Source organism: Geotrypetes seraphini, chromosome 8, assembly GCF_902459505.1.
Source record: "Geotrypetes seraphini chromosome 8, aGeoSer1.1, whole genome shotgun sequence".
NCBI classification, from domain to species: Eukaryota; Metazoa; Chordata; class Amphibia; order Gymnophiona; family Dermophiidae; genus Geotrypetes; species Geotrypetes seraphini.
This window is the reverse complement of record NC_047091.1, coordinates 165,114,615-165,140,653: the sequence shown is the minus strand read 5'-3', so window position 1 is coordinate 165,140,653 and position 26,039 is coordinate 165,114,615. Positions and strand designations below refer to the sequence as shown.

General features: G+C 43.6%; 1 protein-coding gene across 1 annotated transcript in view; it reads right to left on the bottom strand.

The window, feature by feature from the left end:
• Positions 1-15,689, bottom strand: part of USP30 (ubiquitin specific peptidase 30) — a 70,742-nt gene extending 55,053 nt beyond the window's left edge. Inside the window, 5 exon segments of the mRNA XM_033954627.1 lie at positions 190-288; positions 1,030-1,133; positions 7,031-7,213; positions 12,149-12,258; positions 15,424-15,689. Coding sequence (XP_033810518.1) covers positions 190-288; positions 1,030-1,133; positions 7,031-7,213; positions 12,149-12,258; positions 15,424-15,491 — 564 coding nt within the window. The 5' untranslated portion in view covers positions 15,492-15,689.
• Between the last annotated feature and the right edge of the window lie 10,350 nt (positions 15,690-26,039).

Below are 26,039 nucleotides of genomic sequence, written 5' to 3'. Positions count from 1 at the left end.
TGAGTCGGGAGTTTGCATCTCTGTGCAAATCATTTGCATGCACAAAAGATAGTGAATTTATTGCTGTTTTAAAATCAACCAGGAATTGGCCAACAGCGATTGAATCGCTATCTTTAGTGAATCTGGGTCTAAATCTTTTGCGCTACAGGGTCCAACAGTAATATTTTCATTTTGTGAGATACCATTTACCTCCAATGAATGAATATCGAACAAATGTGTGACCCGTGGTCGACGCTCTCTCTCATCCTCTAATGATGAGGTCAAGACATGGAATAGCTCATGGGCGTCCTGTCGAGAAGAACAAGCAAGCAGTAAGTCAGGAGTAACAATATGCTGTGCATGCCAAAAAAGACCTATTAAAAAAGAAAGCTCAATGTATTGCATACATTACATTATATTTCAAGCAGGAAAAATGCAGCTGCTTTTTGCTCCACTTTACCACTCAGTACATCCCTTCTGCTTAAATATGATAGAAATTGAGTAAGAACCTTGAGACCATGCTACAGAGGCCTAAGAACTGGACAATAGAATTTGCCTGTGATTCTAACACATGCTCCAGGCAAAACACCAGTGTGTGAAACTGGATATAGTTTGCAGTAGGTCTGTGCTAACTGCACTGAATCATCTAGGGCAATTTATTGCAAACTGTGTGCCGTGGCAGCAGGTTCCAGGTATGCTCTGAGATGCCAGTAAGGAGAAGAGGTGCTAATGACTCTCCTCCTCACCAGGGTCTCTTCCTCTTCTTCCCATACCTCCCCTCCTCCAGGATCCCCCACCGGCGAAGTGACAGGTTTAGGGTCCTGGCAGAAGGGTCTCCATGCACACGTCGACACATGCACCTGGCGTCATTGTGTCGATGTCCATACACTTCCGGAGGCCTTGTGGCCATGACACTGGGTTTAGTGTGCCGCCACACCGAAACGTTTGTGGGACACTGATCTAGGGTAAGAAGCCTATGTAATCTCGTGCCACAGAAAATGGTCTAGAGTCTCCGATAGCTTCCCTGTCATGGTTCACTGGTTTAATTACCTGCTCTTCAAACGAAGAGATCTGCCATCTGTACATCCGTAACACTTCCAGCAAACAGCTTGCATCCATGACATCATCTTCCACTGTTTCTTGAGTGGACAGAGCTAAAAAAAAAGTATTAAAATCTTAGGGGAAAAAATTTATGAAACTGCACAAATCTCAGCAGTACATACAAGGAAATACTCAGAACATAAGAATTTGCCTCCGCTGGAGCAGACCAGAGGTCCATCCTGCCCAGCGGTCCGCTCCCGCGGCGGCCCATCAGGCCCACTGCCTGAACAGTGGTCTCTGACTAATTTTGTAATTTACCTCTAATCCTGTCCCTATAACCTTACCTCTACTCCTATCTGTACCCCTCAATCCCTTTGTCCTCCAGGTACCTGTCCAGACCTTCTTTGAAGCCCTGTAGCGTACTTCTGCCTATCACATCCTCCGGAAGCACGTTCCATGTATCCACCACCCTCTGGGTGAAAAAGAACTTCCTGGCGTTTGTTCTAAACCTTTCCCCTTTCAATTTCTCCGAGTGCCCCCTTGTACCTGTGGTTCCCCTTAGTTTGAAAAATCTGTCCCTATCCACTTTTTCTATGCCCTTCATGATTTTGAAGGTTTCTATCATGTCTCCCCTGAGTCGTCGCTTTTCCAGGGAGAAAAGTCCCAGCTTTTTCAGTCTGTCAGTATATGAGAGGTCCCCCATACCTTTTATTAGCTTAGTTGCTCTTCTCTGGACTCTCTCAAGTACCGCCATGTCTTTCTTGAGGTACGGCGACCAGTACTGGACACAGTACTCCAGGTGCGGGCGCACCATTGCACGATACAGTGGCAGGATGACTTCCTTCGTCCTGGTTGTGATACCTTTCTTAATGATATCCAACATTTTGTTCGCTTTCCTTGAGGCTGTGGCGCACTGCGCCGACACCTTCAATGTTGTGTCCACCATCACTCCCAGGTCTCTTTCAAGGTTGCTCACGCCTAGCGGTGATCCCCCCATCTTGTAAGTGAACATCGGTTTCTTTTTCCCAATATGCATGACCTTGCATTTCCCTATGTTGAAGCTCATTTGCCACTTTTTGGCCCACTCTTCCAGCGTTGTCAGGTCTTTTTGGAGGTCTTCGCAGTCCTCCAAGGTTATGACCCTGCTGTATAATTTAGTGTCATTCGCAAATTTAATAACCTCACATTTTGTTCCCGCCTCCAGGTCGTTAATAAATATATTGAACAGGAGCGGTCCCAGCACCGACCCCTGTGGAACTCCGCTCGTGACCCTTTGCCAATCTGAGTAATGGCCCTTTACTCCAACCCTCTGTTTCCTGTCCGCCAGCCAGTTTTTGATCCATCGGTGGACCTCCCCTTGCACCCCGTGGTTCCATAGCTTCCTTAGCAGTCTTTTGTGTGGTACCTTGTCGAAGGCTTTTTGGAAGTCAAGGTAAATGATGTCTATGGATTCCCCTCTATCCACCTGGCTGTTTACCCCCTCAAAGAAGTATAATAAATTTGTGAGGCATGACCTGCCCTTGCAGAAGCCATGTTGGCTCGACTTTAGCTGCCCATTTTTTTTTATGTGTTCCCAAATGCTGTCTTTAATCAGCGCTTCCATCATCTTTCCAGGGACCGAGGTCAAGCTCACCAGCCTGTAGTTTCCTGGATCTCCCCTTGAGCCTTTCTTGAAGATGGGCGTGACATTTGCTATTTTCCAGTCCTCTGGGATCTCTCCAGTTTTTAGCAGCTGAATGCACCTCTACTCCCCAAATTTTTAAAGAACTTTAAAACTGTACCAAATTCTAATAGTGGCAAACTTCAAAATAATCACAAAGAGGTGGACAGCCTTTATTACAGAGACAGTGAGGAAACACAAATTGGAATTTAAATTCTGAAGAGGAGAGGAGACATGCTGGATTTAAATTAGATTACACTTGCTGTTCAATCGCATTTTGTTTTAAAAAAGGTTGTTAATTCTTTTGCTTTAGTCATGGTCATAAATATAATGTGTCCAGTGGAATCAGGTAACAGGGTGTTAACTCCTCCCCCCAATCTGTACATTTTCAGCCAAAAGGCCCAGAAGAGATTATCCTTAGTTCACAGCATAAAACCTATGCTCAAACCTTTGCTAAAAAGAAGTCAACATGTGATTGAAATATATAAGTGAACAATGTCAAGATAAAAATATGGATTTTCACTGTAAAGGAAAGATTAGGTGCTTACCTCAGTAATCTTCTTTCTAGTACAGACACTCCATTCCTGACCGTGTGGGTAGTCAAATCTCTTCTCGTAAGAATTCTTGTAGGCAGCTTCATTAGCATTCTTTTGCTCTGCCTCCCATCCTTCTGGGCTATCCTCCAATTCCTCAGTATGTACCAAAGCAGATAGTCAGCCCTGGAGAGAAAACAGAAGAGGGATGGGTACAGCATGTCTGTTCTGCTCATATCATTAAACATATAACAGATAAACAAAACTTGACCATTTGAAATACATAACAAGGTAAAAAACAAACAAATCACCAACTTGAGCACCACTTGTACTAAAAGTGTGGGAGATTTCATATATACCCCCTAACTTCTTCAATGCGGCAGTCACATCCTCTATTCTTGTCAAGGCTGAACAAAGGAAAAAAACAAGATGTCCGGATTCCCTGGCACCTTCTGAGGCAGTAAGCAGTCAAATGAACATCTATCTGATAGGGCGGACTTCTGAATGGAGTGTCTGTCTACTTGAAAGAAGATTATTGAGGTATGAACCTAATCTTTCCTTTTAGTGCAACAGACACTCCATTCCTGAACATGTGGGACATATCAAAGCAATCCCCAGTGTTTAGGATGGGACAGATGAGCCTGCTGTCAGAACTGAAGATCCGAATGCAAAGTCCTCTTTGGCTGCCACGTCCACCCTGTAAAACTTTGTAAACGTATGGAGAGAAGACCAAGTGGCAACTCTACAGATTTTATCTGAGGACACCAACAAAGATTACACCTATGAGGAAGCTATACTTCTAGTAGAGTGTGCTTTTAAGGATATAGGCTGAAGAAATGGCCATACAGATTCATCTTGAAATGGTCACTATTGAGGCTGGTTGACCTTTACGGTCAGTCTCAGCCAATACGAACAGATGATCTGACAATCAAAATTAGTTTGTAACCTCTAGTACCGCAGTAAGAGTCATAAGAACATAATAATAATAATATGCAAGTGGATTATTATTATTATTATAAGAACATAAGAATAGCCTTACTGGGTCACACCAATGGTCCACCAAGCCCAGTAGCCTATTCTCACGGTGACCAATCCAGGTCCCTAGTACCTGGCCAAAACCCAAGAAGTAGCACATCCAACAATTTCAATACCTGATCATTCATTCTCTCTCGATCCCAAAGGAGTGAAGGCAGGTAAGTGGGCATCTTGACTGATGTAAAAGCTGTAAACCACTTTCGATAAGAAAGATGGGACCATATGTAAGACCACGCCTGAATCCGAAATGCTGAGAAATGGATCTCTGTATGACAAAGCCTGAAGTTTTGACACTTGTCGGGCAGAGGTAATTGCTATCAAAAACAGTCTTGATGGTGAGGTCCATTAGGGAAGCTTGCTCCAGTTGTTTGTAGGGCACTCTCACCAGTGCCCAGAGGACCAGATTAAGATTCCACATTGGAAAAGGCTGTTGCACAGGAAGACGGAGGTGTAATGTGCCTTTCAAAAACCTGGCCACATCTGGATGTACGGCTATGGTGCTCTTATTAATCCTAGGCTCAAAACAGGAGAGCCCCACAATCTGAACTTTTGGGGAGCCAACTGCTATGCCTTTATCCAGACCTTACTGCAAGAAGGCGAGTACCACAGAGATTGATGCCAAGCTCGGGTCCTCACTCCTCTGGCGCACCAAGTTTGGAAGCACTTCCAGGCTTTCGCATATGCTGCTATAGTCACCTTCTTCCTACATCTTAGAATGGTGGAAACTACTCCAACCGAATAGACTTTATGCATTAGCACCGTGCACTCATAAGCCATGCTGTAAGACCAAAATATTCTGGATCCTGCAGAGCAATTGGACCTGCGTGAGCAGCTGGGAATGACAGGGAAGTTTGAGGCTTAGATCCCTTTGCAGACAGACCAGGTCTGCATGCCACGGTTGCCTTGGCCAATCATCTGCTCCTGACACGACATGATCTTGCACAGAAGTCGGCCTATCGTGGGCCATGGACGGAAGGAATAAAAAACTGCCATTGGCCAGGATTGCACCAAGGCATTCAGGCCTTCACTTTCTGGCTCATGTTTCTGACTGAAGAACTGAACTGCCTTCTTGTTGGCTGCTGATGCCATCAGATCAAATGTCAGGCACCCCCCACCGATTCACAATGCAGGTGAAGGCTTCTTGAGACAGTGACTACTCCCCGGGATCCAGGGTTCTCCGGTTGAGGAAATCCACTTGCATACTGAAGATGGGCTTCCATCCAATGAAACAGCATCTGGGCTTCTAAGAGTAGAGCAGCGCTTTTGGTGCTCCCCACCTCACCCTGAAGACTGACATAAGCTACTATCATTATGTTGTCTAAGAAAACTCATACCGTTTTGTTCTGCAATGAGCTCCTGAACTCCCAGGCGGTTGGCTAGAAGTTCCAAGCAACTGATCAACCACTTCCTCTGGGAAGTAGATCAGCGTCCCTGAATTGGATGCCCCTTGCAATGTGCCCCCCCAAACGTGTAGGCTGGCGCTCATCGTCAGAGTCACCCATGAAGAGATACAAAGAGGAATTCCTCTGATGAGAGGCTAGACTGCACCAGGCTAGACTGCAACGAGCTTCCACTGTCCATGGCAGCTGCTGGTGAAGCGTATCCCTCTGCAGACACCATCGGGAGAGGAGTGTATCCTGCAGCGGATGCAAGTGCGCCCTTGACCAGGGGATTATATCTTTGGTCACAACCATTGATCCCAGTACCTGCAAATAATGCAAGGCTGTCAGAGCAGACTCGCACTGAAATGTCCGTATCTGATGCAGAAGCTTCTCTCTGCGGGCTTCCTGGAGGAACACTATTTTCCCTTGTGTCGAACAGGACTGCCAGATATTCCACAATCTGCATCGGTTAACCAGAACTCAAGCAGCCAGCAAAAAATATCTAAGAAATACTGTAATAATTTAAATAAAAATAAAATCAATTTCTGGTGAAAATTAAAGTGTAAACTTGGCATGCCACACCTGAGTGTGCCTACGTTTTGCCTACCACATGTCCGGTAGTTTGTCTGGAACAGTTTATGGTATGGCATAGTATGGGGGCATAGTATTAGTTAGGCCTTTTTTTAATAGTAACTCTCAAGCAACCAGACACATAAACTGGAGACCCAATGTATGCAAAGTTATGTGATTAATTTTTTCATCGAGGCAAGATTCATTTACTGTAGCTTATTTCTGTGCCAGAACTCGATAAGTCTGTAGTATTTTAGGGCTTCTTTTATCAAGCTGTGCTAGAGGTTTTTAGCACAGGTCGTTGCTGTAAATGCTCCATTTATAGAATTTCTATGAGCATCAGAGCACTTACCTCGCCAGCCCACGCTAAAAACCTCTAGCGCAGCTTGATAAAAGGGGAAGGGGGTGTTAATGACTTTGTATTGAATACTCTATGCAAAACCCAAACAGTCCAAAAGCTGCTACCTATTTTTCTCAGAACTGCTACTGATGGACTTGAGTAAGTTTTGTAAAAGTGCTCTTCAATTGCTCTCATCCATATTCATTCTGAATATCCTGAAAACCAGACAGATGAGATATGCCTTGAGGACAGAATGTCTGAAAAGAGTATTTGATGGGATACAGAACAGGAGACCAGTACCAAAAAAAGAGAAAAGAAGAGCCAGAATTAAGTTGTGCAGGTTGCCACAGCCACACAAAAATTATTTATCATGGCAATTCTATCTTTTCTAAAGCAGGGAGTGTTCAGAGCAGGTCAGTTCCATATGGTGCTATATTTACCACCAAAGTTTATTATTCCTTTGTAAGAAGTTTAATGGTAACATCTTTACCTTTCAAGATGTGCAGTAAGGTCACAGAGAGGTACTGATGTCGTGCATCCCCATGCTGTTCTGTTTTATACTGTGCTGTGAATTCCTCCAGCCACTTAATAAACGATGGACAAGCAGACAAGCCTTGCAGCAAAGAATTCATAAAACAGGTGTTCCCCAAATTTAGAAGGCCAGGCACAAGACCTACAAAATAATGGTGAACTCTGAAATGTAATCTCTAATAGTTTACAGTTATTTTATTAAAATGTACAATATTGCTTGACTAAATACAAAGAATCCAGCAGTGCATATCATAAAATACAAAAAAGAAATAGAGAGTAAATCCAATAAGAATAGGAAAGCACTTTCATACAAATACTGTAGAAGCAACCAAAATAAAAATATAAAATCAACTCAGGGAGAACAAGACTACTAATTCTCTGGAAGCCAATAATCAAAAGCCATAACAAAATAGTTATTGGTATGTTTTAGAAACATACAAGATTTCTATGACATTGCATCTGATTAATGGAAATTTCTGCATAAATATCAAGGCTGATATTCTAAACAGTTAAGTCCCAGAGAGTCCGATATTCAGCAGCATTATCCAGATACTGCTGATAAATATTTCCTCTTGACCATCACGGTACTAAACGGATGGCACTGGGGTGGATCGTGGGCAGAGCTGAGGAGTAGCTGTCACCTGGGTGGTGGAGATTTTTCAGCGCTGCTATCCAGATAAGTATCCACACAACTTAGGGCACAAAAAAAGCTGTCCTATATGTATGTGGATTGGCTATTCAGATGGTGGCTTACTATTGTCTCTTTCTGGGTAGCCAGACATTCAGTAGCGGCCACTATCCATAACACCATATAGAAGCTCATGTAGACCCTCTGAATTGACTCTTCAGTCATTGGTATAGAAGTCGTCAATAGACAATACTGCTATTGAATATCTTGATTTTTTTTAACTCATGGCAGCCAACATTTAAAAAAAAATGCCAGTCACTATAGACTCAGTATTACCTCCAACATTTCTACTCAACTTTATTTGTATAAGTTAATGTAATTGACAGATATTAAAAACAACAGTATAGATTTGCTCTTAGCACTGATTTCCACACCCAAACTTGAAATGCCAGACTAAGCCTGCTGAAACCTGGTGTAGACTGGCAATCAAGTTGGGTGCGCTGACCCAGAATTCTATAACTACATGTACATTTTAGAATGCCCCTGGCACGCCTTTTTGAAATACGGTACATGCTATAGGAGTTAGATGTACTGCCTTACAGAATAGCACGCAGCCAGACGTATGCAGATCCTAATGTCAATAACTGGTTGTCTGGGCCCAATGCTTCTGAACTCGTTATTCACTTAATTTGCATGCAAAATCTCAAATGACCTCTAATAAAATATCGATGGGCATGAAAGTTCACACTGTGTCGCGATAGTGCACGCTTCATCTGTGGGTATGCAAAGGGCAGAGTTCACAAGTACACTCAAAAATTACTCACCTACACATGCAGATTAAGGCATTTCACAAAGTACGTACCTATCTCTTTAACATTTATGGGGCAAGCAGCAACCCCCAACCTGCTGATCGTGCTAGCATTGGTTCTTCCTCTGATGTCATTTCCTAGGCGCAGATCCAGGAAGTGATGTCAGAAGAGCCGACGCTGGCATAAACAGCAGGTTACATAGTAACATAGTAGATGACGGCAGATAAAGACCCGAATGGTCCATCCAGTCTGCCCAACCTGATTCAATTTAAAAATTTTTTTTTTTTTTTCTTTTTTTTCTTCTTAGCTATTTCTGGGCGAGAATCCAAAGCTTTACCCGGTACTGTGCTTGGGTTCCAACTGCCAAAATCTCTGTTAAGACTTACTCCAGCCCATCTACACCCTCCCAGCCATTGAAGCCCTCCCCTGCCCATCCTCCTCCAAACGGCCATACACAGACACAGACCGTACAAGTCTGCCCAGAGACCGTACAAGTCTGCCCAGTAACTGGCCTAGTTCAATCTTTAATATTATTTTCTGATTCTAAATCTTCTGTGTTCATCCCACGCTTCTTTGAACTCAGTCACAGTTTTACTCTCCACCACCTCTCCCGGGAGCGCATTCCAGGCATCCACCACCCTCTCCGTAAAGTAGAATTTCCTAACATTGCCCCTGAATCTACCACCCCTCAACCTCAAATTATGTCCTCTGGTTTTACCATTTTCCTTTCTCTGGAAAAGATTTTGTTCTACGTTAATACCCTTTAAGTATTTGAACGTCTGAATCATATCTCCCCTGTCTCTCCTTTCCTCTAGGGTATACATATTCAGGGCTTCCAGTCTCTCCTCATATGTCTTCTGGTGCAAGCCTCCTATCATTTTCGTCGCCCTCCTCTGGACCGCCTCAAGTCTTCTTACGTCTTTCGCCAGATACGGTCTCCAAAACTGAACACAATACTCCAAGTGGGGCCTCACCAATGACCTGTACAGGGGCATCAACACCTTCTTTCTTCTACTGACTACGCCTCTCTTTATACAGCCCAGAATCCTTCTGGCAGCAGCCACTGCCTTGTCACACTGTTTTTTCGCCTTTAGATCTTCGGACACTATCACCCCGTTGGGGTTGCTGCTTGTGCCACGAGTTAAAAAGGTCCAGGGGAAGGGAAGTGACCCGTGCGGAAGAGGGAGGGGGGAAGACAATGGGTGCTGGTGCCCCCAACAAGAGGGTGACCGGGTCAGACCACCCTCCCTTACTATGCCACTAAATGGAGGATCAGTTAAATTTGAACTGGGCATCCCTGTTCAGTCCACTACTGTAACTATTAGGCTACTCCTCCTCCTACCCATGGAACCCTGTTATAAAATTGCCTCCATGCAAACAGGACCTAGCAGATCATTTGCTAAGACTAGAGTGATAATTGCTCAACGGAAATAAATTCAACCTGTGCCCACACTTTTTTGGCTTGCAAGCTACTTTTAAAATTACCAAGTCAAAATGATCTACCAATAATAAAAATTTTAAAAATACAAAGCACAATGTACGCAGAGAAAATGTTAATTATCATTTTTATTCAGGGATTTTTCAGAGGTCAAGGCAGATGATTTTAAAATATGCAATGTCACCTCAGTAACAACTATACAAAAATAGACAAATATACCTCTCCCCTCTTACTAAACCGTGATAGCGGTTTGTAGCACAGGAAGCTGAATGCCCCTCGTAGCTCCCGACGCTAAAAACCACCATTGCGGTTTAGTAAAAGGGGGCCATAGTGCAAAATATAGACAGCAGATATAAATTCTCAAAACGGACACATTTTGAAAATAAAATAATTTTTCCTACCTTTTTGTCTGGTGATTTCATGAGTCTCTAGTTGCACTTCCTGCTTCTGTAAATCCAATATTTCTTTCTTTCTTTCCCCTCCCCTTTTCTTTCTGTCTCTCTTTCTCCCTGCCCCTGCCCCCCCTCTTTATATCTGTCTTTCTTTCTTGCTCCTCCTGCATCCCAAGCCATCACGCCAATTTATCCATTTCCCCGATTCTTTCTCTCTCTCCCTGCCGTCCCCCCTCCCCCTAAGCCACCATGCTGATTTCTCCCTGCTTCCCCAAGCCAGGCCTGGCGTGTACAAGCGCCGGGCCCACAAGCCTTCACCTCCGACATCAATTCAGACGTAAGAAAGGAAGTTTCAGGCCAGCCAGGCAGCGATTGGCTGGCCCAGAACTTCCTCTCCGATATCAAAATTGACGTCTGAGGTGAAGTCTTGTGGGTCTGGCGCTTGTACGTGCTTGGCCTGGCTTGGGAGGAAGGAAGTAAAGATTGCAAAGGCAACAAGATTGACTTACATTGCTTTTGCGATCTACTGGTCGATCACGATCGACTATTTGGGCATCCCTGATCCCAGCCACTCCAAGTATAATAGCTTGAGAAACATACAGGGTGCCCACAAAAGTACTCCTTCATTTTAAATGGTTACAAAATCAAAACTTATTGGAATATGTTTATAAATAAGATGAAAGCAAATACAAGTCCCAAAAAGCACAGTTAGCAAGATCTCACACAATCGCTTGCACTTTCACCCTTATAAGCTGCAATTGGTGCAGAAGTTACAACCTTCAGACAATGCAATGCGACAAAATGACCAGGTGTTCCTCAAGTGACCCCTAAGATCCCCGGACATTACTGTTTGTGACTTTTTCCTTTGGGGTTACGTGAAAGACAGAGTGCACATACCTCCACTACAACTATGGATAATCTGAATAAATTCATGTAAACTGTTCTGAGCTCCTCTGGGAAAATGGTATAGAAAATAAATAAACACGATCACGCCGGATATGCTTCAGAGAGTCTGGTCCGAGCTTGATTATCGCACCGATGTTTGCCGAATAACAGGTGGGGCGCACATCGAGTGTATGTAATCAACAGATACCAAATGAAACTTTATGAGTTGATGAAACTAGCCTCAAAGGTAAAAGAATATCCCAATAAATTTTGGTTTTGTAACCATTTAAAATCAAGGCGTAATTTTGTGGGCACCCTGCATATCCAGTGGATAGCAAAGAACTGAACAGAAAGCTACTTCTATCACCAAATCATGTCTATGCCAATTGGGAAGTTCACCAGCTGCAATATCGTCACACAATGCATCAGAACTTTACTGGCCAGGTGGTAATTCAAATATCAGTATTTATTTAAAAAAATTTCTAACCCGCATATTCCTAAGCGGTTTACAAAACACAGGCACCAATTTCTTCAAGAGACATGGCCAACCACATATCAGTAGGATTATTCACATGGAACAAGAATAAACATTTAAATGCTTCCATGAATAAAGTGGTTTTTAATGCCTTCTTAAATTTTTGAAAATCCAAAAGGGCTCTCAATGGTCCAGTTAAATTGTTCCATAAGGTCACTCCTGAAGGTGTTCTTATGCTTTTATAATGTACTTTCGAAAAATCCATCAATGATAGTCGTATTGTCCCCTCAGACCATAAGGTTCTGAGTGGTCAATAGAGTGTCATTGCCTGTGTCAAATACCCTGATGAATAACCTTAAATACTAACACTATTGGTATGTTTGTGTGGCAGTTAAGTCAAATTTCTTTGCAATACTTATGACATTTTACTAGAGATACAAAACTTCCCACCTTTTCTGCGTTTCTTTCTGTCAGTGATGGGACCCCACAGGACATATATACCTGCTGCTAGAGCAGCTGCAATTCCACCAATCACTCCCCAGTTCTTCATTATTTTATGCCTGAAAAAGGAAAGGTGTTTTTTTTAAGCAACAAATCTTAAGAGCTCCATAATATAACTATGACACATTCTGAATAGTTCCAGGAATTGTTAATTCCTTTTTTCCCCCACAAAAGGAGGACAGGAAGAAAATGAAGTCTGTTAAAGAAAAGCTTTACTTGACAGAATTGGTGATTAGATGCACATAATTCTGTTATAAATGTAAATGTTAAATCAACCTTTAATCAGACATAATACTTTAGTCAGTTAACTTTTTTCCTATAAAAGGGAAATAGTGGTACTGCAGCAGGTTTCCAAAATGATTATGGAATAGCTATCATTAGTAGAATCAATGAGCATAGAATGGCCATATGTGTCTAACTGCAGCCTTACTAGTTTTAGCAGCCATTGGGATGATGACAAAATTTTGTGATTAGACATGGTAGGAGAATTACATCTTGGTTGAAGAACAGGCCTTGTAAAAACTAAACAGGATTGTGACAAGACCTAGAACAGCTGACTAGCAGATGAAGCAGAGTCCAATGCTGATAGAAACAGTATTGAGAGGCTGGTTAAAAGATGTGATTCGTGTTCTACCCAAAGTGGTGAAGAACTATATAGGAAGAGAACAAGGCCTGGAATAGCCTACCAGCGGATGTGGCAGAAGCTGGCACTTAACCAAATTTATCTGCCGTCATCTACGTTACTATGGGCAGCTTTTTTATGGTGTTTCTCAGCAGCTAGCCAAACACAAGTTGATTATACTGTAACATCAGCTCCATTCTTCAGTCAAATATAGAGACCACTAAATACCACATGCTCCCAGGAAGGGTTTAATCTGTAGACCAAAAGGATGTGAAATTGTAGAGCAGGGTGAGAAGATGGGCCAGGAATGTTTATGAACCTTCACTCTCCAGCCAAAAAAAAACAAACCTCCACCTAATGTCCCCTTCACACACACACAAATACACTCCTTTCTCCTTATGAAGAACCACTGGGAAAAAGATAGATGAGGGTTAGGTACTGATGTGGACTGAGGATCACCAGGGTAAGAAGGAAAAAGAAGGTAGAGAGAATGAGGCTTTTTCTCTAACCTTCTCCTCTTTACTCTCATGATCATGACCCCTCTATTCCAAGGTCCCCCTTTCCCACTAATTTTCCCAATCTTTTGTAGTCCTCAAATAGTCCATGATAGGGACTAATTTCCCCCTTCCCGAGAAACCGCCTTCTCCAGCAACTCTTTTTTTTCTTCCTTGGCCAAGTTAGGATCAGCTAGGGAATGGAGACAGACTGACTGCACTACCGGCTTTCTTCCAACAAGTAGTGAGGAGGTTCTGAAATTCAAAAACATAGGGGGTCCTTTTACGAAGGTGCGCTAGCCGTTTTAGCGCACGCACTGGATTAACGAGTGCTATAGCATGCGCTAGCCGAAAAACTACCACCTGCTCAAGAGGAGGCAGTAGCGCCTAGTGTGCGTGGGATTTTAGCGTGCGCGTTAAGGCCCTAGCGCGCCTTCGTAAAAGGACCCCATAGTCTTCTCAAGGAGGAAGGGATCAGCATCTTCTGTTTTTTTTCATCCCTCCTCTGTCTGCCTCACTCACAACCTGTTCCCTGCTCTTATTCTCTCACTCATGCTTCACAGTCCCTTCAATACCCTCACTCTCTCCCTTCCTCTCCTGTTCCATACAACCCACAAACCCTTTAATCCCATCACATCCTTTTACTTACTCTTGCCCCTGCCCCCACTCTTACTGTTCTCCTCCCTCCAATTCCTTTCCTCGTTCTCCGGTACACTCATTTTGGCTACCAAAGCTGCAGAGCCTGTAAAACCGGCATGATAAACAGCAAGAAGCAGTGGGCCTGACAAAACAGTCACTCCTTGTCTTTCTAAATGTGTGTGTTTTCCATCAGGGCCTCCTCAATCGTGCAGAAATCATACAAAAATTAAGGCCAGTTTCACTGCTTCTGGCTCGGCTTGGGGTAAGAATGATCAACATCCACTTGCTGCTCCACTCCATTTCCATTAGAAAGCCAGCGCCCAATTTACATTTCTGCTCTGCTTCCATAAATGTAAAAAAATAAAAAAAGAATGTTGTATCTGGTTCTTCTCCCAGAATTAAGCCCTGAATAACAAACACAAAAAGGAGCTGAATTGGCATAGGTTGAAAAACTAGGGAGGAGAAAGGCAGTCCAAGGCCAGAGCTGAAGCCTTAAAAATTAGCACTAGCGCTCAGTTTCAAACTTGTGCTAATGTAGCCCCTTTTCACATCTATACTTTCCTCTTCATGGTGAACATATGTCAAAGAGAAGTACAGTATATCAATACATCCAGCAAGGATTTGGAGAATCCTTTTTTTTTTTAGCTTATTCTTCAGTAATCACATGCCAACGAGAGGAAAATGGTCATGCCCGCATTGCTCCCACTTCCCCTTCCTTCCACCCACCCAAAATAAGACTATAGGTCAGTTTATTATCATAAAGCAAGCAGGAGAAAAGGTTTAAAAAAATCTCACCTAAACGTAGTTCTTTTATTAAACATAGTGATCAAGCTGAAGGGAGCAGAATCAAGCAATTTTCAGTCCAATCCATACCTAACTGCATTTTCTTCAGGGAAGCCCTTGAGGCTTACTTGCCCCTGGTTTCTTCATAAAAACAGAGCAGGGAATGAAACGATGGTTAACTAATCCAGAACATCACCCCCCTCCTAAAAAAAACAACAACCTTGGTGTACATAGCTCTAATACTATGGAGTCCTGCCAACCTTGTTGGTGCTCCTGGGGGGGGGGGGGGGTAATCCAATGTCACATGATACCCACAGTTATAGTTTTTAAATATAAAAGACCACCATACAGTAGCAATTCAGATCTTCGGGTTTAGTTCACTCCATTGAAGAATCAGGCGCCTAACTTTTTTTTTTTTTTTTTTTTGGGGGGGGCAGGTACAGGGGATAGGTATTAGGGGTGTTAAGGCTCTGGCCCCTCAGCTCTCACCGTCCAGGGAAAAGGAAAGCGGCGTTAACAAACCACCCGAGGGTCTCGGGTCGAGCTTCCGTGGAGGTTGGGGGGTTCGGCCAGGAGGGTCGACGTTCCAGTTCTGCGTTTCCACAGCAGAACTTCGGCCTCGAACACCGAGAGCCGCCCAGGTTCGCCCCCTCGCGCCCGTCCCCGCCCCGCAGCAGGAGGCTCACCTGACGGCAGCTTCAGTCCGCAGGAAGTGCCGGAGCTGCCTATCGGCGGCCTGCTGGGCCCTGAGCATCCCCGCTTCTCCCCGGACAGGACCCCGCTCAAGGACGGAACCAAAGAGCCGAGGCCCGGGAGCAGGGGGGGGGGGGGAGAAGCGCCAGAGAGGGCAACAGACCGGAAGTGAGCTACCCGGAAGCCATGAACCCCATAGCAACCGGCGCACGGTAAGCGCTTTGTTGCCACGCTACAGGACAGGGTTGAACCGGGGAGGGCGAGGGGGCGGCATTTCCCTGCAGCGATAACAAATGTACCCAAAGAGCAAGTGTTATTGTGAGGGGCAGGTGGGAAGCTTATAAAAGAACAACTTCCGTCTTAACCTTTCCCCGTGTAAACTTCTCCCCCCCTCCCTGGCTTTAATGTTTATTTATTTATTTTAAAATTTTCTATACAGTTTATAACTAAACGGTTTACAGAACTACATATATAATTTAAAAACAAAATCATTATGACATAAACATACAAATAATCCTTAAAAATAATTATTACAAACTAAAATCATGATAAAAGAGATCGTAAACAGTTCATCAGCTTTTACTGGCCTAAGCTGTTTACAATACAGTATAACAATTATATAATGAAAGGAATGCCATTGAACATTAACAAGTAATCCATGAGGATGAAAACAAAGATTACCTAAAAAAACAAAAATAAATTAAAAAGATTAAACAATTAAATTAAATAAATTCCAGACAGACTTTAGGTCCTGATATTAGAGGTCCACAGAGGAGACAGGCCAAGGAGAGAAAGAGGAACCAACACTCAGCCATCCCCGACAGGGCTGTCCCACCAATTGCACTGTTGCTAGTAATCTGCTGGCTTGAACAGTTGGAGGCAGGAAGAAATCAGTAGCCGCTAGTGCTGCCTGATTGAGGAAAAAAAATTTCGATTGGATTTAGCCTATTGAATTGGTTTTTCGATTCGATTCGATTTTCCTACCCAATTGGATGTTTTTTTCAAACATCCTGGTGGGTTTATTTTATAGCCTCTTCACCCCCCCTTTGCCTTCTCCTAACCACACTGGCGCTGTGGTGTAAACAAAACAAACAAACAAAAAAACACTTTTCCTCTCTCTCTTAAATCCTAGCCCACCTTTGCGGTCTAACAACAGCTCTGGCAGGATACATGTTTCAAATCTGACATATTGTAATCACAAAACAGAAAATAAAATTAATTTTTCTACCTTTTGTTGTCTGGTCATTATACAAATCTTGTTGATCCTAGGCTCTGGTTATCTTCTGATAACTTGCTTGCCAGGGTCTCCTTCTTTCTTCTTTCTGCATGATAACCATCCATCTGCCATCTCTGTCCTCCCCTTCAGTTTCACTTCCCTCCCCAGGAGGTCTGGCATCTTTCCTTTTTTTCGTTCTCCTCCTCAGATCCACCTTTTCTTAACTACCCTTTCATCCAGCATCTCTTCCTCCTTCCCCACCACCCCAGGGTCCACCATTTCTCCCTTTCTTTACCCAACTACCCTCCTATCCAGTATCTCTATCCCCCCTCCACACCATCCCTTGTGTCCAACTTCTCTCCCTTTCTGATCCTTCCCTCCCTAAATCCCATTGTCCATCATCTCTCTCCCTCTCTTCTATTTTCGGACCCATTATTTCTCCCCCCCCAAAGTCCGGCATATGCACGTCACTTTGAACCCCCCTTCCCTCCCTCCGTATACTTCTACACCAAGGCCCCCCTCCCCTGAAGGTCTGTCCCCCCGAAGGCCTGCACCCCACCCCTAAAAGCCTGCCTGTCCCCCCTGAAGGCCTGTGCCACCATCCCTGAAGGCCTGTTTCCCCCTTGAAGGCTTGTCGTCGTCCCCTTAAAGGACTGTCTTCCCCTTAAAGGGCTGCATCCCACCCCTTGAAGGCCTGCCTGTCCCCCCCTTGAAGGCCTGCATCCCACCCAAAGGCCTGCCTGTCCCCCCCTGAAGGCCTGCACCTCCCCTTGAAGGCCTGTTTCCCCCCTTAAAGGCTTGTCCCCCCCCTTAAAGGCCTGCTTACCTGTCTCCCCTGAAGGCCTGTCCCACCCCCCATCCCGAAGGACTGCTTACACACACACCCAGAAGGCCTGCGTGTTCCTTGTGGCCTCCCACTGGTGTCCGGGTTCCCCCCTGCCCCCCCTCCCCCGCACCGTTTACCTTTGATGAGCAGCCTGCAGACAAGATCATGATGCTAGCGATCTTTGCACTGCTTCGGAGCTGTTTCCTCTGCCGCGATCTCGCCCCTCCTCTGACGTCAGAGGCAGGATCACGGCAAAGGAAACAGCTCAGAAGCAGTGCAAAGATCGCTAGCACCGCGATTATGTCTGCAGGCTGCTCCTCAAAGGTAAACGGTGCGGGGAGGCCAGAGGGGGAAGTCGAACACCAGGGGGGGAAATGCACACTAGGGGGGGAAGCTGGACAGCAGCACTTCCCGACTGACCCTCCCCCCTCGCCCTCTAAAGCAGGTGCGGCAGCAGCCAGCCAGCAAGAGCAGCGCTGCCATTCCTGCTTTAGGGGGCGAGGGGGGGAGAGTCAGTCGAATCGGGAACCTATTTTTTTTTGTTTTGAATCGATTCAAATCGATTCACCTGAAGTGAATCAGTGAACCGATTCGAATCGTGAATCGGTCAGCACTAGTAGCCGCTAATGAAATTGGCCCATTGCTGGAATAATCTAATCTAATCTAATCTTCCATTTGTGAGTCGCTCATACCTATACAGGCTCAAGGCAGATCAAACAGGAAGGGGAAAAGAAGGAGGGGAAGAGGACATGGAGAAATAAGAGGAGGGACTTAGACGTAAGGGATGCTATACAGAAACTGAGATAGTTGTCAAAAAGGTGAGTCTTCAGGTTTTTTCTGAATCTAGTGTAGTTTGTTCTTTCCTGATAGCTTCTGGTAGGTCATTCCAGATTTTACACCCAGATAGGTTAACATAGAGTGGAAAATTTGTTTGTAGTGGAGGTATTTTGTGGATGGTAGGTTTAGTTGGACTCTGTTAAGGATTATTTTTGATGTCGACCAAACATTAGAGAATAATTGGATGAGAGGAGCTGCTGAGCTTCCGTATAGGATCTGGTGTAGGATACATGATGATATGAAGATTATTTGGGATGATATTGGAAGCCAATGTAGTTGCCTGATGTAGGTTGTAATTGAGTCAAATTTCTTTAATTTGTAGATTAGTCTAACGGCTGTGTTCTGGATGAGTTGTAGTTTGTTGATAAGAGCGATGTTGATGCCAAGGTAGGCGGAGTTGCAATAGTCCAGTTGGAGTAGGACCATCATCTGAACGATCAGAGCAAAGTGATGTGGGTGGAAGTATGGTCTTGTGAGTCGTAGTTGATGCATATTGTAGATGGTCTTTTTCCGAAGGTTAAATATTTGTGGTTCCATTGTGAGAGTGTCGTCTAAGATGCAGCCTAGTACCTTGGTGAATTTTTCCATTATGAGAGTGATGCTTGAAGAAAGAGTGAGGTTAGGTATGACATTCTGTTGTGTGGTGTGGAAACCAATGGCTTTGGTTGTTCATTGCCCAGGTTTGAATTTTATCTATATATGAGATTTTTTCAGCAACATTGGGATGGTTATTGGTTATGGGGATGAGGATGAGGAGGAAGATATCATCGGCATACGATAGTATAGTTTCATCTTCCATTTTGATGTGGCCCAGTGAGCTCATGAATAAATTTAATAGGATTGGGGATAATGGGGAGCCTTGTGGGACGCCACAGAATGCCTTCCAAGGGTTGGAGTATAATTCTTGCCTTTTGACCATGTATTTGCGATTTTGTAGGAAGTCTATGAACCATTTCTGTACAGTTCCTGTTATTCCGATTTCTGAGAGTTTGGTTAGTAGTAATTGGTGGTCCACTGAGTTGAAGGTTGCGGAGATATCAAATTGGATCAATGTGGCCTGATGACCCGAGCTTAGCAACTGTTTGATTTTAGTGATTAAAGTGATGAGGAATACTCGGTGCTGTGCTGTTTTCGGAAGCCATATTGGGATGTATGAAGGCATGAGTGTTGCTCTATGTATGAGGATAGCTTCTTGCTGACATGAGACTTGAGGATTTTAGTGAGGATCGGAATGCCAGCAATCAGTCTGTAGTTGGATGCTATGGAGAGGCCTGCTTGGGCTGTTTTTGGTATAGGGGTTAAGGCTATTTTACCCATTTCTTTGGGTAGGTGCCTTTGGTTCAAGGAACTATTTAGCAGGTTAGTGAGCCAGTTAATGATATGATGCGGCGCTGCTGAAAGAAGATAAGGAGGACAGTTGTCAAGGGGACTGCTTCGTAAGGCTAGTTTTGATATTAGCCTATTGATTATCGGGGAAGGAAAGGTTAGTGAATGAAAACCAGATCTGCATTTATGGGTTCAGTGTATAGTTGTGTTGGGACGAGTTTGATGAGGCTGTCTTGGCAACTTCCGATTGGACCAATTTGACATTGTTGAGGAAGAAATCTGCAAGTTCTTGGGCTGAGATTTTGTTGGAGAAGATTGCAGATTCTTGGTTTGGGGGGGCTGTCAGTTGTCGTACTAGGCGGAACAGTTTTTTGCTATCGGTTGTGTTACCTCCTGTTTTACTGGCGTAGTAATTTTTCTTTGTTTCGGATATGTTGTCCTTATATTTGTTTATGCTTTTCTCCATTGTGTTATGTGTTCTAGTGCCATGTTTTTCCTCCATTTCCTCTCTAGGTATCTGCAAAGTTGTTTGTCTAGTCTTAAGGACTCTGTAAATCAGGGCGAAGTTTGGTTTGGTTTTATTTTGCGCGGGTGGAGGGGGGGATACAATATCTAGGGTTTTGGCTATGATTTTGTTCCAGTTGGTTATCATTGACATATCCATAGATATAGTAGTGTCGACCAGTAGCACCTGCAGCCAGCATCGGCTCTGCCTCTTCACCAGTTTTCGCACTACTCAGACTTTTCCCCTAATCGCTGTAATTTACATTACAAGTAACTTTTATTTCAGTATTCATATTTCACTTTTTGACAGTAGCTGGGATTACAACTAAAACCAAATAATGTTTAATATGCAATTACAGTTCAGAATACAGTTCTATAACACTTGAAAATTTTATTCCAGGACATCTAAATCACCCCTATCCCCAACTCATAGGAACATAATCGTTACTTAGGTCACAAGTACATGCAAGATCCCAAGGAGTAAAATAGATTTTATACTGCTCATCCTAGGAATAAACAGTGGATTTTCCCAAGTCCATCTTAAGAATGGCTTATGGACTTTTGTTAGGAAATTATCCAAACCTCCTTCTCTAGTTTATCCTCCAAGTGTTTCCAGAGCTACCGTTACTCAAATGTTTTTTGAGATGCTGTTGGCGCAAAATTTTGTTTGCCACAAAAACAAAAGGGTTCTTTTACGAAGCTGTGGTAAAAATAGCTTTAGTGCATGGGAAAGACCCGTATAACGGTGCACTAAGGCCATTTTATCATGCCTGTAATTTATTTCATTCATGGCCATGTTCTAATGTTTATTTTTTATTTATTTATTTATTTTCCCTCTTCTTTACAAAGCCGTGCTGGCGTTTTTAGCGCTGGCTGCAGCAGTAACAGCTCCAACGCTCATATAATTTCTATGAGCATCAGAGCTGTTACTGCCGCAGCCGGCGCTAAAAATGCTAGCATGGCTTTGTAAAGGAGGGGGTTTATTATGTATTTCTATACCACCTATCAAGGTTATGTAAGCAGTTTACAGTCAGGTACTCAAGCATTTTCCCTATCTGTCCTGGTGGGATCTTAGAACGTGGCCATTTTATAAACTTACCCACAGGAGCACTTACTGCCACCTATTTTGTAAACTGTAAGGGCTCCCATGGTATCTGTACAGTAATCAGCATGGGGTAATGTAAGTTCACTACATGGTTAACTGAGGAATGCTCACTCTGCCCCTCAAAAAATACCTCCTATGGGAGGGGCCTTAGGTGCCTGGGCCAATCAGGGACTTAGGTCCCTCCCCAGTGCATCCCAGGATGCACCAGGAAGGGGAAGGCCCGCCATTCTGTGGAGGCGGGCCTGCCAGCCAGAGGGAGTAAGCATCCCTCCGGTCGGCCTGCAAGAAATAGGTACGATGGAGAGGTCCAGGTGGGCTTGGGGGGTGTCGGATGGGGGCATGTTTTCAGGGGGGGTTCCAGCAGGAGGGACTGGGCATCTCTCCTGCCAGTGATCTTTGGGGGATGGCAGCAGGAGGAATTGGGCATTCCTCTTGCTACGGACATTCGGGGGGGGGGGGGGCTTCAGAGGTTCTGGCAGGAGGGACTGGGCATCCCTTTTGCTGGGGATGCCTCAGGGGGTGGCGGTAGGAGGAATTGGGCACTCCTGCCATGGACATTCAGATGGGAGGCTTTGGGGGTTCTGGCAGGAGGGAGTAGGCATCCCTCCTGCTGGTCAACTTTGCGGGAGGGTTGGGTTTCCTGCTGCGGCCACTAAACTGATCGCGGCAGGAAGATTCCCTTGCTGCGATCAGCTTAGCAGTTGCGTCTATTTGAAATGTAGACCAGCATTTTGCTGACCTACATTTCAGGCGTCTTTTGCTGCCCTAGGGAGACACCTAGGGCCGCCTAAGCTTGCCTAAGTCCACTTCTGGGTGAAACAATGCCCATGCTTAGCCTTGGGCGAACTTAGGAGGCCCTATGCGAAACACTAGGTTACCAAAAACGCCTACAATGTAGGCTGCCTGCCTCGGGTTGTTTTTTTTTTAATGTGCGTCCCAATTGGCTGGCTAGACAGCGGTAGGACGCCTACTGCCGCCTACAATTGGGGATGCCATTTATAGAATTTGACCCTTAGTGCACATACATGGCAAAACTAATAGAATGCTGTAGTGTGTCCTGTGTTACACTATTTTTGCTGTATTAGGCATATGTTAGCACTTAATGCAGCTTAGTAAAAGGACCTCAGATTTGTCTTCATTGTGATGTTAACAGCACTGAAGGTTTGCAGCTATGATGCTTGTGAGACTTTACAGCTCAATACTATTGTGGCTGGATGGGTCAAACAAACTCATCTCCAGCTCTGTTCCCGCACCCTCTGATTGCTAATGATATGTTAGTGGCTTATTCCATTCCACAGCCTATAGGGTTTGCTAGCAAAAAACAAGGAAAGAAAACTACCTAAATATATTTTTAAGTATTTGTTAATATGATGCTATGCACAGAGGGGAAATAACAAATTTAAGGAATGGAACAAATTGATTGGGATTTATTAATTGCCTTTATGTAAAGATTCACCTGATTGTGCAGAACAGGTACAGCTTCAATTTTGTTAACCACATAATGATAGAGAAACGATCAAACCTTAAGGGGTGTAATTATAAACATGTGCTACCTTTAAGACATATTATTTTCCACTAACTAGTACTATTTTAGCATAGGTCCCATAGGTATCTAATAACTGGATGTGAGGAAGTGGCCACTTCTCCTTAGGGACACTCCCTCACAGAATCAGAGCCACCTTAAAGCTCATAATCCTGCCCATGGGTGAAGTGGCACAGAAAGGTTAGAGCTAGGAGGGCATGGTCCAGGAAATATAAAAGCTCAGGGCACAGCTAGGTTAAAGAGGCCAAGAGAGAAGCCATAAAGGCTCATTGCATATGCCTCCACCATGGGTCTGAATTGCAACCATGACAGCCAGATAGGCCAAGTTTAACTTGGACCTTGAAGAACTGTATTGTTGACCTAGCTGGATGCAGGCTGGTGAATAGTGTTGATTAGAGACCATAGTGCACGCTGTACCCTGCAAAAGTATGACCAAGGGAGGACTTTGCTGCACAGGACTATTTTATGTTATTTTCTTTCTTGCATATGACACTAACAGGATCTCTCATACCTGGCATTTTTTAATAAAGTATTGTTTCTGCTGTGTGGCTCTGCTTTGTCCATGTGCTGGCCTGCCCTCACTCACATTACCACATAGAACTAATAAACATGAAACAGGCTCTGCCCAAGTTAGGGACTGGAAGAAGTATACTGTAGTAAGTGCCGGAGAAGCAGGCTTTATTTTTCTAGTCTGCTCCTCTTGCGCTGTGCACGCCAAGGGAGTATGGGTAACATGGAAAGACTGCTCCAGGACCTGGTCAAGATGCAGCAGCAGTTGCTGCAAACTATTGTGCAGAGACATTGTAAGAACAGGCATTGCAAATTCTTTGGAGGTGGAGCAAAACTCCCTGGTACAAATAACCCAAGCACTATAGGCACCCAGGCTACACACTCCAGTTCTGGGGTCAGCAATGAAATAAAACATGTTAACCAAAGCCCACGGTGATAACTTCCTTGCTTAATCTGAAGCGTCACCCTTAAAGAGTCTATGATCTTGAACTAGTCATCGCAAACTTGGCCTTAGTGTACCCTTATGCGGCTCCGTGAAGTATTTTGTGCAGCCCCGGTCAAGGGCGATGCAGTGTTTTCCTCTGCTGCCTCCGGGTGTTTACCGTCTTGTTGGCTCCCTCCTCTGTCTTGATGCAGCGTTTGTGTGGCCCCAGAAAAATGTTTTTCAGCCAATGCGGCCCAGGGAAGCCAAAAGGTTGGAGACCCCTGCTCTAAAGCTTTAACACTGCTTCCAGCAATGCTATCATGCGCTCACCTTTTGGCTTCAAGAATCATTTTTTAGCCTTGTCCAGAATTTGTCCACATCTATCAAAGACTACATTATTACATCTTGGATCTCTGAAGAAGGCCCATGTTGGTTCCTCTTATGATATATGTGAATAGAGTTTTTATTGTACTTATTGTTTCTACTGTTGTTGTCAAGAATACTTTGAATAAATTACAACTCAAGGTCCGAGAACACTGGCTTTCCACAGTCTCGGTTTTTTGGATTCAAGCTAAATCAATCACAGGATATTCTAAAACTGATTTTACTTAGCATTTTAGACTTTTACTTTTTTAGAATGCTTGAAAGAGAAAATAGTTCCATTGAGTTGTACTTATCTCATCTGATGTAAACAAAGGCCCTTGAAGAAATCTAGATGCAAGGACTGTAAAATCTTTTGATCTGCAGCTTTCTGATTTTTTTTTTTTGCCTTGTTCCAGCACCTGGATTGTTGATTTTTTTTTTTTTTTTTGGGGGGGGAAGGGGAGAAATTCTGGCCCTGATTTTGCAAAATACATCTAAAGTTAGGTGTCCTTTGTAGAATCGTGCTCAGCAGAGTTCAGCACTGTTTATGCGTCTAATTTTTTAGCATCCTTTAGAGAATCAGGTTTTAGGTGAGATTTAGACGGTCCAAACAATGTCCTTAATGTTATAATATTTTATTATTATGTTATTAGAATGGCGATTTTATACGGTTTTTCATTATAATTGTAATACTAGGAGTTGGATCTGTTTAATGCTTTTATTTATTTCTTTTCCATCAGGCAGAGTGACTGGGATTTGAACCAGCAACATTAGGATGGAAGGATATAGGTTTAACCAGTGTGCTACAGAGTAAACTAGCAAGCTGCATAGCAATTGTAAAACTGGGTCTTATAGGCATTGTAAGGAAGTCTACTTTTGAGCATAGTTTAGGTTTTAGATAGACCTGAGTTCTATGGATGGAACTTAGGCACTCTTTGGACGTTTTTCTGGAACTTAGGCACAGTTTGGATGTCCTTAATTCAATCTGCTAAATAGTTCTCTGGGTTTTTATTTTTGCTTTATTAAGCTCAAAATGCATTTAATAAGGCACCACATAAATGGGGTACATCAAAACAGATATATTCCACCAAAACCTATTTTTGTGGACAAACAGCAATGTTATTTGCTAATTTGAGGAAAAGATCCATTAACTGAAGCACAGCACATGAAAAACATAGCTTTAGTTTTCATGCTAAAAAGCTTCTCTTTTTTCCTGACTAAACAGTGCTACAATCAGCTCGTTCTTGAAAGCAAAGAAAGCACACGACAAAAATATTGATATCCATATTCTAAGTTGGAAAAGAATAAAAACAACAAAAAAACTCCACACACTCTGGTCAAAAAACAAACAACAAAAGTGGAGTGATAACAATTTCAAAAATATCCAATAAAGTGGTAACTCTACCAAAATCAAAATATTAAGACATTAAATATGAGCTCCTATATTAATGTGCTTTTCATAACATAGATGTTAACTGTGAACTTCCACTTAAAGGAGGAAAAAAGACCTCTGACTCCTCTTCAAACATTATTAGGCAAACAATACAAGCCAATTGAATGGGATATCTTCAATTATCGGTCATTTAAAAAAAAACAAAAAACAACCCTCCTTGCAATTTTTATCTTAATATAGTAATTGAGAACAGCTTGACTTATCTGAAAGGTCCTGAAACCGATGGGACCCATTTCACAATGAGCTTCCTCAGGGGATCAGAAAAAGAATTCACTGTTCACAGGAACTAATTAATGAGACTGTAACCCAAATCATTCAACTTCTCCAAACATCGCTCAGCATTTCATGAGTGTGTTGGTAACGCTTATATTCTAAGTTGGACATCCTGTCTAAAATTCTTTCTCTGTCTCCTAGTACTTCATCTTTCAAAACCACAATACCTAGGAAACAGAATAGACAACCATAAACCAACTTGCGCCCTACACTCAAGCCTAGAATACCT